This window comes from Leptinotarsa decemlineata, unplaced genomic scaffold (genome assembly GCF_025532065.1).
Source record: "Leptinotarsa decemlineata unplaced genomic scaffold, Ldec_3_MD MMD2_tig00026361_RagTag_RagTag, whole genome shotgun sequence".
Taxonomy (NCBI): domain Eukaryota; kingdom Metazoa; phylum Arthropoda; class Insecta; order Coleoptera; family Chrysomelidae; genus Leptinotarsa; species Leptinotarsa decemlineata.
The window spans coordinates 1,413,402-1,428,954 of NW_027412704.1; the positions used below are offsets into that span (position 1 = coordinate 1,413,402).

The 15,553-nt window shown below is 36.1% G+C and overlaps 1 protein-coding gene across 2 annotated transcripts in view; it reads left to right on the top strand.

Moving 5' to 3' along the window:
• Positions 1-15,144, top strand: part of Ac3 (Adenylate cyclase 3) — a 46,285-nt gene extending 31,141 nt beyond the window's left edge. For both annotated transcript variants that reach the window (XM_074185029.1, XM_074185030.1), the window contains exons 10-20: positions 1,365-1,570; positions 1,625-1,786; positions 1,976-2,066; positions 2,160-2,258; positions 4,158-4,411; positions 5,805-5,880; positions 6,491-6,716; positions 6,933-7,015; positions 7,696-7,794; positions 10,369-10,617; positions 12,748-15,144. In XM_074185029.1, coding sequence (XP_074041130.1) covers positions 1,365-1,570; positions 1,625-1,786; positions 1,976-2,066; positions 2,160-2,258; positions 4,158-4,411; positions 5,805-5,880; positions 6,491-6,716; positions 6,933-7,015; positions 7,696-7,794; positions 10,369-10,617; positions 12,748-13,128 — 1,926 coding nt within the window. In that variant the 3' untranslated portion in view covers positions 13,129-15,144. The remainder of the gene's footprint in view (positions 1-1,364; positions 1,571-1,624; positions 1,787-1,975; positions 2,067-2,159; positions 2,259-4,157; positions 4,412-5,804; positions 5,881-6,490; positions 6,717-6,932; positions 7,016-7,695; positions 7,795-10,368; positions 10,618-12,747) is intronic.
• The last annotated feature ends 409 nt before the right edge of the window (positions 15,145-15,553 follow it).

Sequence of the window (15,553 nt, forward strand, 5' to 3'; positions counted from 1 at the left end):
TGTGAAAATAAGCGAAAAATTAAACAATTGAGAAAGGAATTGAAATACATTGAAAAAACTTCAAACCAATCTACTTAACGACGTTCAGCAGTTAGCGGGAGTTGACCGTTTTCCCGCTTGATTACAGGTTTTGCATATGTTGCGTATCTCTACACAGGCTTAGTTGGATTCGTCCTTGAACATCAAATTTGCTGCTTCCTTGAACTTCCTCTCAAACCACTGTTTCTGCCTGTGGATGATCTCAGCTTGAGACCACTTCATGTTATTCTTTGCTATTCCTGATTTGCTGGTTCCTCCTCGCCGTGTGTTTCTCTTTGCTCGTCAATACAGACTTCTAATGGCCTCTTTACTTTCACCGATATAGAATTTGCCACCCTCACAGGGTATCCAGTAAATACAATTCTTGGAATCGCAGTCCGCGTTTGGTGATTCCGGATCTGAAGCTGGTTCTGACGTTGTACTTGGACCCAATTCTTCTCATCCTTTTCGACAATCCTCTGATGTAGGGAAGTGCAAGCATTGGTTGTGACGGCTTCTCTTCCTTGCGAGGCTACTGCTGTTTCTTAGCCAAAGTCAGTTCCACCATCGCTTTGGAGTAGCCATTCCGTTGAAGATCATTTTTGATGATATCTAGTTCTTCCTCGAGACTTCACTTCGTAATACAGAGCCTGAAAGCTTGATTCATTTGGATCTTGATGATTCCTTTTTTGGTAGATGTCCCTTGTGAGTGGGTTTTCAGTATACAGATGTTTCCCACTTAGTGTCGGTTCTCTTCAGCAATACGTCTAAGAATGTCAATTCGTTGTGGACTTCCTTCTCCATTGAGAATGTGATCGATGCTGATGTGCTTCAGTAAGGTGTCTAGCTCTGAATCCTTATGGTTCCATACCATGGAGGTGTCGTCAACGTATCTCAACCAGACTCGGAGCTTCTTCAATGACCAGAGTTTCAAACCACCCCATACATATGTTGGCTTCAATGGCGATATTATTGGCAGTCCTTCATCTTGAGTAAATAATCCATCCTTCAGTTGAAAATTGCAGTTCCGTACACATCACCCTAGTAGGTCCATGATAACTTCCACAGGTGAGTTCGTTCTTCCAGGTCCTCGTCTTCGGATAGCTTTCTCCGTATGGTTTGGAGTGCTTCTTTGACAGAAACGGTGGTTTATACGCTTCCCACGTCGAAACTGATTGATTGTGACTTCGATTGTCTCTAGTAATTCTACAAAATGGCTTGAAATCCTTATAAAATATGAAATTTCTCCTTGTAGTACTTGTATTATTGGGAGTGAAAATCATATCAGTCCTTGAAACATTGTCAAGCAATTTGAAACAACAACTTATTTGCTCTATCGCTTTCAGTTCCAACCTTCTGTACAAGAAGTTCAAAATGGAACTAGCATTCTTCCTGACGAAGACAGTTGTGTGATAGCAGAAGTGACGTCTGATAAAGAGAAACAGAAGGAACAAGAAGCGAACCAAGAGACTGATATGAAAAGATCTCGCCAGGACTCGGCAGATTTCAAAATACGACTCAGGAAGGAATTGGTCAGTCGGGATGGACACAAGTATGTCTCAACCAGTTTGATGTGAAAGTATTATTAGTGATTGTTTTGTTACAGGGAGTTGTCCAAAAACACGAAGATATTCACATTAGCTTTTATAGATCCGCAGAAGGAAAAATCATATCACCTGCACACGGAGTCATTTTCTAGTTTCACTCTGCTGATGTTTTTAATCGTTAGGTTAGCAATAGGAGCTACAATAGTTATAGTATTACCAAGGTAAGCGATGAAATCAGCTAGCTCAGATCAGAAAGTCTCAAACACATGCAACAATATTGAAATTTTCATTAGAAAAATTTATAATCGGCCATTTGTTGTTCACCAAGGTTCAGTATTGAGAAGTTTGTGATTAGGATTTGATAAATTCACGTTCTCCTCGAAAAGTTTTTAACGATGTTTTTGTTCCAGTGATTTGACAATTAATATTACATATTGTACAGAGAATATAATATTTTTCATATTGGTGATGGTAGCAATAGCAGAAGAATTCCCAGGAATGGTGAGAACCCTCATTATTTACGAATAATCATCAATTAGAACACCTGCCAAGGTACTGATGCTCATTGTAATGCTTGATTCATTTAATTTTCAGTCCAAATGTTGGCGAACTTTCAAAGAGTCAATGCTAATCAGAAGGATTTTATCAACGGCCTGTGTTGTGATTATGGGCTCCGTAAATATCTTAGATACGGTAAGATTGAGATCTTTCTGTACAGAGATAAAGAAAATGTGTGTGTACGCAAGAAGTTATACTTCTTTGGCGTAACAAGATTGAAATCTTTCTAAAAATTTAATCATTCGTTTGTAGAAAAAACTACACTGATAATAGAAATGAACGGACACGGACTTCTCTGAAGCATTCGATAGGGTCAGCCATAAGTTACTAATTTGTAAACTTTCTTGCATGGGTTTCAATGGAATTTGTTGTCAACTTTTGGAATCATACCTTAGCAGACATAATCAATACGAATATTATCGCGGCTTTTCTTCAGATGTGTATCTAGCAACCAGCGGAGTCCCGCAAGGATCCAATATTGGTCCCTTATTGTTTTTACTAATTATTAATGATCTGAGTCCAAAAGAAGTTTTTAAAATGTCTTACTTACTTATGACCGGAACTTATCCTCCAAGAAACTGTGATTACCCTGATCTGCTATACAGATTTGACTTTGTAGCCTTAGAAAAGAGAAGATATCAGGCATCTGTTTCATTTCTATATAAGCTATTGAATGGCAAATTGGATTGTTCTGTACTATTATCAGAAATTGATATCTTTGTTTCAAGAATATATTTTAGGCACATCAATACTTTTTTATGCAAAAGGGCACAAACTAACTCATTGTTGAAATCACCAATGAATCTGATGTGTCGTAATGCGGACAACCTCTCTACTAACATCGATATTTTTTGTAGCAGTATTTGTGAAATTAAAAATAAGTCTCGTGCGTATGTATCAGTCATTTATGTTTTTTATTTCGAATATTATTTATCTTGTATCAAATAGTAAATGGGAAACTGTTGGGCCATAAACGCTATTATTGTTATTATTATTATTAAATGAATACAATAAAAAAAACACGCTTTTGAAGAACATCGAACTGAAAAGTTAAGAATATTTTTTTAAATAAGCTTAAAACAATAACGAACGAAAAATACTTGTATTATTGTGAAACAAGCGACGGGCGCTTGATATACAAAAAATATGGCACAATGCACTTACGCTTTTTTCACAATAATACTAGTATACTAGGATACGTACAGCGCCATCTGCCCGCGAATAGATCAAGCAATAATGCCGATAATTCTGTCAAATACAGATCCCGCGGTTGAGAGTTACAAGCAAATAAACAAACAAACATACATACATACATGTGCAGCTAATAAAAGCGTTTTCTGGTGACGTTTTAAAGACTATCCATTTTTTTCATGCAACCTATTTAAATCAAAACATAATTTTTAGTTATAATTCGTCTCATGATGTAAATCTATTTGATATTATTATTATCGACACTGATAATATCAAATTGATCGTTGGTTTTAAAAAGTTAGATGGATAAAGTCTTCGAAACGTCTCCAGATGAGTATTCAAATAGAATAGAATCTCTTATTTTTCTATTAACATGTTCTTTATATCTTGTTTTCCAAAAGTGAAGTTTAGCTCTTGTAATATATTTCATAATTCAGTTCTTCTTATATAAGGAAAAAAACTGTCTTCACGAATAACCGACAAAACTTTATTTGATGTAGATATTTCGTTTCTTATGTAAAATGAGTGAACTGTTCTAATAGAATTTTTGACTTCTTCGTCGATAACCAAACACTTTCTGCCGATTCTTTCGGTTGCGTACAGCGCCATCTTCCCGCGAATAGATCAAACAATAATGTCGATAATTCTGGAAATAAAAACGAACTGACAAATAAACAAACATACATACATACAGGGGAAGCTACTATAAAACGTGTAAAAATGTGATCTCTCGCGTTATCCCACGTTTGTAGAAAAAAGACACTAACAATAGAAGAAAAGGTATTCAATACATTGAAAGTTTTATCATACAAATCGACACCTTGTATATATTATCTTTTTCAGGTATCATGTGTCCAATTCAAAAAACACTACGAAAACTGTTCGACAACGACAGACATAGATGCGTCATGTCTCTATCCTTCCTACTTCAGCTACTTTACTGTTTTGATTCTGATAGCTTCCTCTCTGCCGGCTTGCCTCTCCTACTTGTGGAAGAGTTTCTTGATGTTGCTCATCGCTGGGAGTCAATGTTTAGTAAACATTGTGGTACTGGGATCAGCTTTGGATTGTGAAGAGTTGATGAAACATTGGACAAGGTACGTGGAACTTTATCAGAAGGTATTAACTGTAGTGAACAAGTAGTTGTTTGTATGTCTGATGTTCACGCAGAGTCTTCTTTGTTTCATTATGAGAACAGTGGAGGGCTTTGACGAGCTTCGATGCGTTTGAAAAAATAAGAAAACTATCTCCATCCCTACATTCCAAAATTTTAAATAACCTATATGGTTATTCAATATTCTAAAAAAAAGATACGATATTCATTGTCTTGAGTTGAGGTTATGCTGCTCAATTTAAAACAGCCATGTGTTTCTTCATCCTTTTGTTTTCCATAGATTGAACTTTGTTATTGATAAGGTTTTGAAGGAGGGTTGAGCCAGAATTTTGTAGCCAGAAAATCAAAAATCCTTTCATTAATGAAATATCAGAATTGTCTGATGTCTAAGTCTTCGATTTCACTGATACTCAATTTGTTGATACATTAAACTATATTGAGTGGACCAACGGAAACATCAAAAAGGTCTACGAGAGAAAGTGGAAAACATGAATTGATGCATCGATATGTGACAATGTATGAAACACGGCTCCATCACTTCACGGTTGGCAAGGTTAGGTTAGGTTAGGTTAGGTTAGGTTGGGTTAGGTTAGGTTAGGTTAGGTTAGGTTAGGTTAGGTTAGGTTAGGTTAGGTTAGGTTAGGTTCCTTTAAAAGGGAAAAGGACGTTTGAAGGAAGAAATCGTGGAAAAACAGCCCCATATGGAAAGAAAAATGTGGTGTATAATCAAAACATGCACTGTGTCACAAATCAATGAAAACGATGGCGAAATTTCTTGAATTGGGCTTCGAATTGTTTTGACATTATAATTCGTCTATTGATGTTAATCAATTTGATATTATTATTGTTAACACTGATAATATCAAATTGATCGTAGGTTTGTTAATGAAGATGCATAAAGACTTCGAAACGTCACCAGATAAGTATACAAATAGAATAGGTTTCTGCGGTTAGAAATTTGAACATTGTTCTACGTTTCGGCTTCGATTTTGAAGCCATTTTCAAGAAGTAGAAAATATGGCTTTACATTAGGGTATTGATGTTCTGGTCTTGCCAAACCTTTCTTTATTTCTCTTGAATAGTTTATTCTCCATTCTACAATCTCTGATTATTCTATTAACTTGCTCCTTCTATCCGGTTTTCCAAAAGTGAGGTTCAGCTTTTTTAATATCATTCATATTATCCCCTCACAGTGGACTCGGATTGATCTCGGTCTCAATATAATGAATTACTTCTTGTATTAAGAAAGAAAACAAGGAATCTATTTCCTTGACTTATTTTTTTTCAACCTTTCCTTAAAATCCAAATACTAACAAGTACACTGATGTGCGCAGTGAATAAAAACTAATTATATTTTTTCTTTTCTCTCTTTCTAGTTTGACACAAGGAAAGTACACACTCTCTGGAATACTTCTGACAGCTACTCTCGCATTGGCTTTCCTGGCTCGGCACGTAGGTATCCAGTTTTATTCAAATTTAACATAATAATGATGGAACGGCCAGTCTGTTCATCACATTTTTTATTTGATTCTTAAAAATCAATCGTTACCAAAAAGTGACAAGGGTTTCAGAAGGAATTGAGACTCATGCAAGATTCTGCGGGTTTCTCATGAGAGTTTTCAGTATTGTCACGTTTTCTTCGTAGGTTCTATAATAATTAAGCACAACTCAACTTCATTTTGTTACTATACTGACAATAGAGCACACAGAATTGTCGCTCATCAGCTGACTTCACGCTGCACTTTCCGCATCAGAATGACTCTCCTGAGTCGCGGCAATGCTTATATGAGGCAATGGAACTCTTTGAAAGCTGGTGGAACAACTCACTAATAGAAACTCCGAGAGAGAGACAAGTGAGGCTGAGCGAGACCTTGACTAAGTCGCAGTCGATGGGAGAAGTCCAGCGTTGGCCAACGTTATTTCTTCAGGGGATAATTTACAACAGTAACTATTCGAAAAAAGTTGAATATTTGAAGGCTAACATTCTGAAGTGGGTCATAAATGATTAAGGATTGAAACTCACGATCCTGAGATAAGATAACGTTTTTTCTTTCATTGACAGATGGAAAAAGTTGCAAGAGTGCTATTTCTATGGAGGTGTGAAGTGGAAGAGCAACGTGATTGCGCAGAAGATATGAGGAGGAGAAACGAGGCCTTGGTTTATAATATATTACCGCCACATGTAGCCACACATTTCATGGGTAATAGAAAGAGACAACATGATGAGCTTTATTCTCAGAGTTATGCTGAAGTTGGAGTTTTATTTGCTTCTATGCCAAATTTTTCTGGTGAGTATTTTTCAGTATAATTTGTGGGAAAGTTCGTTATTGACTGCCTAATTGAAACAAACTCTTCAAGAATGTTGAAAGAAAATTCATGAAATAGAAAAATAAATGAGTAAACACTTTGAAATATTATTGATGTCTTTTTGGGAAATCACTTCAAATTCTATATTGACCAATTCATGGCTGCTTGAATATTGATACAATTTGATGAATTTCCAGATTTTTACTCAGAAGAAACAGTGAACAATCAAGGATTGGAATGTTTGAGATTCTTGAACGAAGTTATATCTGATTTCGATGCTGTAAGTTATTACTTTGAATTGTAAATAAATGAAGATGTAGAACGTTGTTTCAAAAGTTTTGTCCATCTCAATATCATGTGTTTTTGTAGCTCCATATCTCAATAATTTTTTTTCAACTGTGTCGCCGTGTATACTGATCGATAGAGAATTTCGTACAGTATAAATCGATGCTGTTCACTTTTTTCCAATTCTAATTTTTGCCTCTTTTTAACCTATTACTATATGATGTCAATTCTAGACATTTCATACAATTTACACAATTTATGGAAATTCAAAACGTGTTTCGTTGAACAGTATGTATTGAAAAAAAGTAGATGAAATTCTTACTAACTTATGGAAATATAACAAATTAAAAGTCTTAATATTTCAGTTGTTTGTTAGTTTGTCACTTGTATGGGCATTAGAAGAAGCTTTACTATTTCAGTAGTGGAGACTGTAAAAATAAAAGAGCCTATTCAATTTTCATCAAGATAACCGGTATTTCCACAAAACACAGACTGCAAAAACTTGCATCGCCTGTGAAAATATGAACATTCCACTTTCACTGATGCAAATTCTGTAAAATTAGCTGTTTTTCACCAGTTATTCAGAATTGCTTCTTTCGAAGAAAATTAGATGTTACATCAAACAATACATGGTCACCATCCCAAAAATGTTTATACCTAATTTGTTTTTTCCAGCTATTAGAACTTCCAAAGTTCCAAGATGTCATCAAAATCAAAACTATAGGCTCCACATACATGGCTGCTAGTGGGTTGAACCCTACAAGACAAATGAAGGTGAGGAATTTTCTGTAGCTTTGAAGACCGAGTTGGCTGATACGTTGTTTCTTTTCAAAAATCCTGAAAAAAATACACCTGAATATCTGAGCCAGGAGATTCACGTACAGGACAAATGTTTTTATTCCGAATTTGACGAGAAAGCATCTTACTGATTTTCCGATGAATAATAAAGGAATTTATAATTGATCCTTTCCTTCGCGGTTTGCCATAACTGTCTCTTTACTGGATATTTCTAATTTTTTGTTGTTTTTGAAATCGTTTAAAAAAACGAAGAACAATACTTGCTGATATACCAATAATACTCATTAGTGAACAAAATGCTTCTTTAGTTTATGTTTGTTTACATATTATATGATTGGGGGAATTAACTGTTTATCTTGTTTCTACACCTCTTTCTTCAATAGAATTTACGACGAAAAATAAGAGAGAGGGGGAATCAAAATCTTATATTATTTATTCGGGGAAATACTACATCAAGGGCACCTGATATTGATGGGACTAATTAACTACCAAATCCGCCAATTATAATTGGTATAGCTATGAAAAAAATTATAACAAAAGCATGGGCAGTTGCAATAACATTATAAATTTGATCATTACCAATTAAAGTACCTGGATTTTCTAATTCTGCTCGTATTAGAATTCTTAACGAAGTACTTAGTATACCAGCTCATACACCCAAAATAAAATATAAAGTTTCAATATCTTTATGATTAGTAGAAAATAATCATGTTGATAGAGATAGATATGTGTCCTGGAATTATAGGTACAGGGTGTAATAAAAGTACATTAAAATATTCAAGTGACGTATTCCTGAAATTTTTTTATGAAAAGTCTATATGAACTTGTATCCGGAAATGCTTCGTTTCGGATGTTGAAGTTGATTTTTTGTTCGTTTTTAAAAAATAACTTTTGCAAAAAATAGTTGCACAGAAGGTAGCCAAGATTTTTCTACCGTGGAAAATCATATTAAATCGTATTAATTTCCATGTAACATCTAGACGGCGCTGCGTACGCTGTTATTTATTTCAAAGCCCTTACTTTTTTGACAGTGAACTTTTGGTACTTTTCATAAAAAAACTAATTCCCACACCTTTTCTATGTAAAAAAGATACATTTTTCAACAACGCATAAATAAACCTATTTTTTGTGAGTCATTTTTAAAAAACGAACAGAAAATTACATTTCTTCGTTCTGTATTTCCGAAACGGAGCATTTACAAGTTTATATAGAATTTTTTTTAATTAACTCAGGAATACGTCCCTTGAATATTCTAACGTACACCCTGTATATGACAATATCCTTTCAAGATGGTGTGTTTGTTATTGATTTTAGTGATGGCCACGTCACCATATACTTCTTTTCCTCGTTTGTTTGAAGGTGACTGACAATGTTTCATGATGAATTTCACTAGTTCGACTTCCACTGTCTACTATATAAAATGATTTGAAATCCCTGAAACAACTAAAAAAGAAGAATTAAAAATGAATAACTGAAAAATAACAATTATATTAAGCATAATAAACCTGAAATGAGATAATATGAAATAAAATACAAGTAGAAATAGAACAATTGAATGAATGAAAATAAAGAAATGAAAAAAAAATAGGAAATAAAAATAAATAAAAATAAACAAAAAGTGGAGAAATTCCAAGTCACTTTAGTTCACGACGTTTCGATTGTTAGTATCTACAATCGTCTTCGGGCGATGACTGGACTGATTCCTCCGAAAGATGACTATTTATAGATCGTTCGAGTACTTTCACTTATTCCCGCTTTCCATTTTCCGCTTCACTGGTTCCGTGGGAGATGACCGTTTTGGCGGGAGTTGGCCATTTTTCGCTTGATGGTGAGTTTCCATATGTTGCGTATTTCTACGCTGGCTAGGCTGAATACGTTGTTGGACAACATGTATGCGGCTTCCTTGAATTTTCTCCTAAACCAATGTTCCTCTCTGTGCAAGATCTCAGCTTGGGACCACTCGATGTTGTGTTGATGGGTCCAAACATGGTCTGCTATTCCTGATTTGCTGGTTTCCCCTCGCTGTGTGTGTTTCTTGTGCTCGGCAATGCGAACATTCAATGGCCTCTTAGTTTCACCAATGTAGGATTTTCCGCGCTCACAGGGTATCCGGTAAATGCAAATTTTGGAATCGCAGTCCGCGTTTGGTGGCCTGGTTTTCGTGAGGCTGCTACGGATAGTGTTACCGGATCTGAAGCAGGTTCTGATGTTGTACTTGGAACCAATTCTTCTTATTCTCTCCGATAATCCTCTGATGTAGGGAAGTGCAAGCACTGGTTGTGACGGCTTCTCTTCCTTGCTATGCTCCTGCTGTCTTCTAGCCAAAGTCTTTTCTACCATCGCTTTGGAGTAGCCATTCCGTTGAAGATCATTTTTGATGATGTCTAGTTTCTTCTCGAGACCTTCCTTCGTATTACAGAGCCCAAAAGCCCGGTCTAATAGAGTATTGATGATTCCTCTTTTAGTCGATTGAACAGGGATTTCAAATCATTTTATATAGTAGACAATGGACGTCCGAACTAGTGAAATACTCCTTTTCCTATTTTTCAGCCTGAAGATCCTATCTCAGTCCGCTGGGCCCACCTTGCTATACTGGTGGATTTCGCTCTGGAGTTGAAGAAAGCACTCCAAAGCATCAACGAACAATCATTCAACCACTTCGTTTTGAAGTTAGGAATCAACCACGGCCCTATAACTGCGGGGGTGATTGGGGCAAGGAAACCTCATTACGACATCTGGGGTAACACCGTCAATGTGGCATCGAGAATGGAAAGTACCGGGAAAGCTGGGTGTATTCAGGTAGGATAAGTTTTCTAGAAGTTGGTTGGTTAAAGTTCAAAAATATTTCAGTGGATGAGGAGAAAAGAATATTTAGAATTAGGGATGAACTGCTTGCCAATCCCAACAGGTCTAGATCATTCTGGTGGGTAGCTGAAGCTGTTGATCAGAACTTCTCAAAATCCACAGTTCCACCACTAATACAAGCTGACAGAAAAAGCAAATCTACTAGCTGAACAATTTGCGTCGCACTCCACAGTTGATTCTCTGGGAAAGATATCATCCACATCGACAACGTCTAGTCAGGCGAATTCTGAAACCGCTCAATATCAACAAGGCGTCTGGTCCTGATGAAGTGCCCGTCATATCCATATCCTTGAATATTCGGAAGGCATTAACATCATGAGCGATCATCATTATGGCTTTCTGAAACAAATATATGTACGAGCGTCTATCGTATGTCACCCATATTTGGAATAACGCAACCGAGAAACATGGAGAGTCAAGAGATGTTGCGCTTGATATTTTTGAGGTCTTTGACCGTGTGGAATGAGGGTTTACAGGCCAAACTTCAAAGCTATGGCTCTTCAGATTCCTAAAAGAACATTCCCCGGAAGTGGCCGTCGATAGATATATCTCGAATGCTTTTATCATAAACGCTGGTATTTTCCAGAAAACCACATTGTTTCTAACCCCCAATATATTGCTTTGCTGACGACAGCACACTTGTCTCGTCATTCAACTCGGTTTCAGGACTGCTGATGGACATCTTTGTCGGTAGCAGAAGGTTCCACATCTCAATGAGGGTCTAGAGGTGATTGAGTGGAAGTAACCATGTTCAATTCAATGCCACGAAATCTCTGGCATCGGTTTTCTCCAGAAAGATTAATTTCTCCGAACCGGAGGACGGGCAATTCTGCTTTCTGCTTCGATAAGTTTGTTGGGGTTGAAATGGAGACAATCATGTCGCTGGAATTGGAAAGGCTGCTTCTCAAAAGCTTGATACACTGTTTCAACCAGAAGACTGTACACACCCCAGCAACTTTTAGTGCTTTATATAGCTTGAAACAGACCTTCTTTGGAGTATTGTTCACATGTATGGAGCTCTGCTCCTAAGCATACCCTGAAGCTGCTGGATTACATCCAGAAAAGAACCATCCAGAAAAGAGATTTCTCTTTCTTTTATGAATACTTCGACTGGAGGTTTTCAAGTGACCAAAAGCGATGCAGGAATATTTTTTTATGATCGCTGAATGGACATTGCTAATGGAAGGTTTGGTGTTTGAACTGATCTTCATGAATTCAGGATACAAAGAGTTTGATGAAATTTAAGGAAGTACTCAAAGTTCATCATTATAAACGAAGCCTCTCGTCATACGTTGGTTGCCTTTTATATTTCGAAGATCTATACACTTTTGCAAGCGTTTGAATCAATTGTCGAAGCACTTCTGCCACTCTGATTGAGGTATCTCCAAAACATGCATTCTAAAAAAAAACTAATAAATAAAGTTTATTCTATGATTTTCACTATAAGGGTTTTACAAAAACCGCGACACGTGTTTCGCTATACAATAGTTTCTTCAAGCATAGGTTATGCTTGAAGAAGCTATTGACACGTGTTTCGCTAACACGTGTCGCGGTTTTTGTAAAACCTTTATAGTGAAAATCATAGAATAAACTCTATTTATTAGTTTTTTTACGTGGTTTTATCAAAACAACAATAAAAATAAAATAAAAACAACAATAAAAATTAATTGGCGCTCCGGGGCGACTTCATTGATTCCAGTGGCGCATTTGCTTTGTCAGCTGCAGGAAAACCCGAAAAAACCAGCAGCACCACATTAGTTTTTTAAATATGGATTTTCATCAAGTATCGGCCATTCCATTTTTAGGCCGAGATGAATCTTTTAAGTTACTGTAAACAACACAAATAGCGCGCGTATGTCAAAACTTTCTGAGTACGTATAAGCTCAAAAATGTCCAACTTCACAATAGAGCTGTCAGTTGCCAGATTTCAACACTAGGGTTGCCAAATCCTGAAACATAAAAGGCAACCTATCGTATTCATGAAAATTTTCTTCTCAGACAAAACATTTAGGAACATCCTGTATTTCATCAGTCAGAATATGACTCAAAATCTTTCATTTCCAGGTGACCGAAGAAACCTGTGAAATCCTCCAGCACTTCGGCTACGAATTCGAACAACGAGGTCTAGTCTCAGTCAAGGGTAAAGGGCAACTAATGACCTATTACCTCCAAGGAAAGGCAGGAAAAACCACTCCCGCTGCTGCAGGAGGTTCGCCAAAGGTCTCAGCGTCCATCATGGACACAGTCAACGAAGAAGATGAATCCCACGACAGCCCAACTTCCAAATCCGATGAGAAAACTGTAATAGAATGCTCGGAACATACTGACGATGGTGTTTTACCTCCTGAAAGCGAGATGGCGTGCGAGGAGACCCTGGTGAAGAAGGAAGTGGAGCCCAAAGATTCGACAGAAGCAACGTTACTGCTCAGCCAAGTTGACACATAGAGTCGTATGATATATTTTGGAGAACTTCTGCTGTCATCTCGCTCCGTGTGTTTCCCATCCCATGATCAACTATTTAGGAATCATAGAGTTCTAATAGAAATTTGTTGAATGATCAAATCATTTCGGCATGTTGATCAGACAAAGGTTGATCAAGCAAACACCAATATGTTCTATGCCGAATAAAATTACTGAAAAATAATAATTGGTTATCTATAGGAAGGGAGAAATACTCGTTTTTTTGGAAACCCATGATGGTTGTGTGAAAGCTTTTTTCCGGGTTTTTTGGCCGTGGTTTGCAGGTTTTATGTCTGACATTTCGTCTACCACTGCAGTAGACATTATCAAAAGCGATGTGGTAACAACGTAAAATTAGTTTTAATGGCGCAGTCGGTAGGATAAACCCGTAAAATGATGAAATACAATTTGAGTGACGAATAGAGTGATATCTTCGAATTACTATAGAAATGTTCCCTGATAGTTTTTTTTTTTCAAACCAGTATTCACATATTGGTACATATTGTTACATATATTCGTTTTGTCTTGGTCAGTTCTTGGGTTCGATTAGCACTTTTATCAATTCTACTTTGACAACCTCAAAATTAATAGTGTATCATAACTCATCAATAGATATTTACAGTCCTGGCCGCTTTAAATTTGTTTCGATATTCATTCAGAATCACCACTGAAGTAGCTCTTAGACTCCTACGAGTTTCTATATAGATACTTCCAAGTCAGAGTCCTCATATGTTTAAACTGGAAGAAAGTTTCCTCAACCTGTCGATTTTATGTAGGTACCCATTGTGACATTTTGTATGGTTTCCTAGCTAGCTGCTGGTATCCAAAGTATCTTCCAAAATTTTCAAAATCCAGCTTTGCAAAGTTTTCACTACCCTGTTTTCATTCTTGATATGATTTAGCACATGTATGATAATTTGAAATAATACGAAACACATTTCATGCAACGATATGAAATATATAGTATGTTGGTACGTTATTTGCTATGGGGCCAAAAGCACCCATAGAACAACGTAAAATCAGTTTCCTTGGCGCAGTCAGTAGGATAAGAAACCAGTGAAGTAATGAAAAACACTGAAGTGATGAATGGAGTGATATATTTGAATTATTTCCCATTATATGAGTTGAACACAGAATTGTCTCTAGTGATACTGTTTGAATTTTTCCGAATCGTTTTAATCTTCAGTCAGTTTTTGAACAGTAAATCAGTATTGATGGTGGAAAAATGTTTTTATGTAGGACGAAAAAGTCAATTAGTTGAAAAGAAGTGATAAACTGCTGTAGATACTCAAGAATTTGATTCTTGGTGGATTTTTTCTCATCCTAACTTTTTGTTGGGACGATACAGCATCATCAGTTTCCAATTAGTTCTTCGGTTTTTCTTGACCCACAGAAAATACTTATGAGTTCATTTTCCTCACACTCCTGCAACTTTATTCCATTTTGTTCGTTGTGGATGGTACGAAGTTGAAAAATTATTAAGATGACTATCATCTTCTGAAGTAAGTTCTACTCATCAAGATTCTAGTAATGAAATAGTTAACTAGATAGATTGTAGTCAGTATCAGGTCCGTCTGACATCTGAAATTTCTACATTGATCTAGGCATTTCATTGTACAGTATATCGACTGAAGTACAAGTATCTTTCATCCTTCTATATTATTTTGTAGTTGACATCGTGGGAATAGAAAAAGTTATCTGACATGGAATATAAGAACTTACCTTTGAATATATATAGGTTGTCACCTTCTTGGGACAAGTACTGTAATTGACAACGTTGAATTTGAGAAATGTGGGGCAGAAATTAAACCGACTTCTGCTGAATTATACAGAATTTGGTAAATAATATCTCCACATTCCATCAGAACAAACAATGAGCTTGCGATCATATCATAAGTTGTAGTTGAAATGTAAATGTTTAGCAGTACACATTACAATATTGAGGAATGTAACAATCATTACTCTAAGGCCTATATTAAAAGAATTTTTCAATGAAGGAAATTTTATTTCAAAATCCAGGAATTCCATCAGAAAACACGTCGAATATTATTTATGAAATAATATTATTTGACATTAATCCATTCACCTACTAGCGACCCACCTCGGCTCACCCATAGAACACTGTGAAATCAGTTTTGATGGCGCAGTCGGTAGGATAAGTAATTCGTTTTGATCTTCAATCAGCGAAAACCCCTAGAGACCCGTACGAGCGGTGAATTGATCAGTTCATTCAGTTTTTTTGTTATTTCGTGAATATTCATATGAAAAATATCTGAAAAGTTCAATAGTGAATGTAGTTACTGTTACTTGGATTGAATGAGTTGGTAGTTGTGAACATCAACAAATAATTTCGAATTACTTTCATTAAAAAAAAAACTGTTTTTAAAATCTTTTTTTCCGTTAACCATTT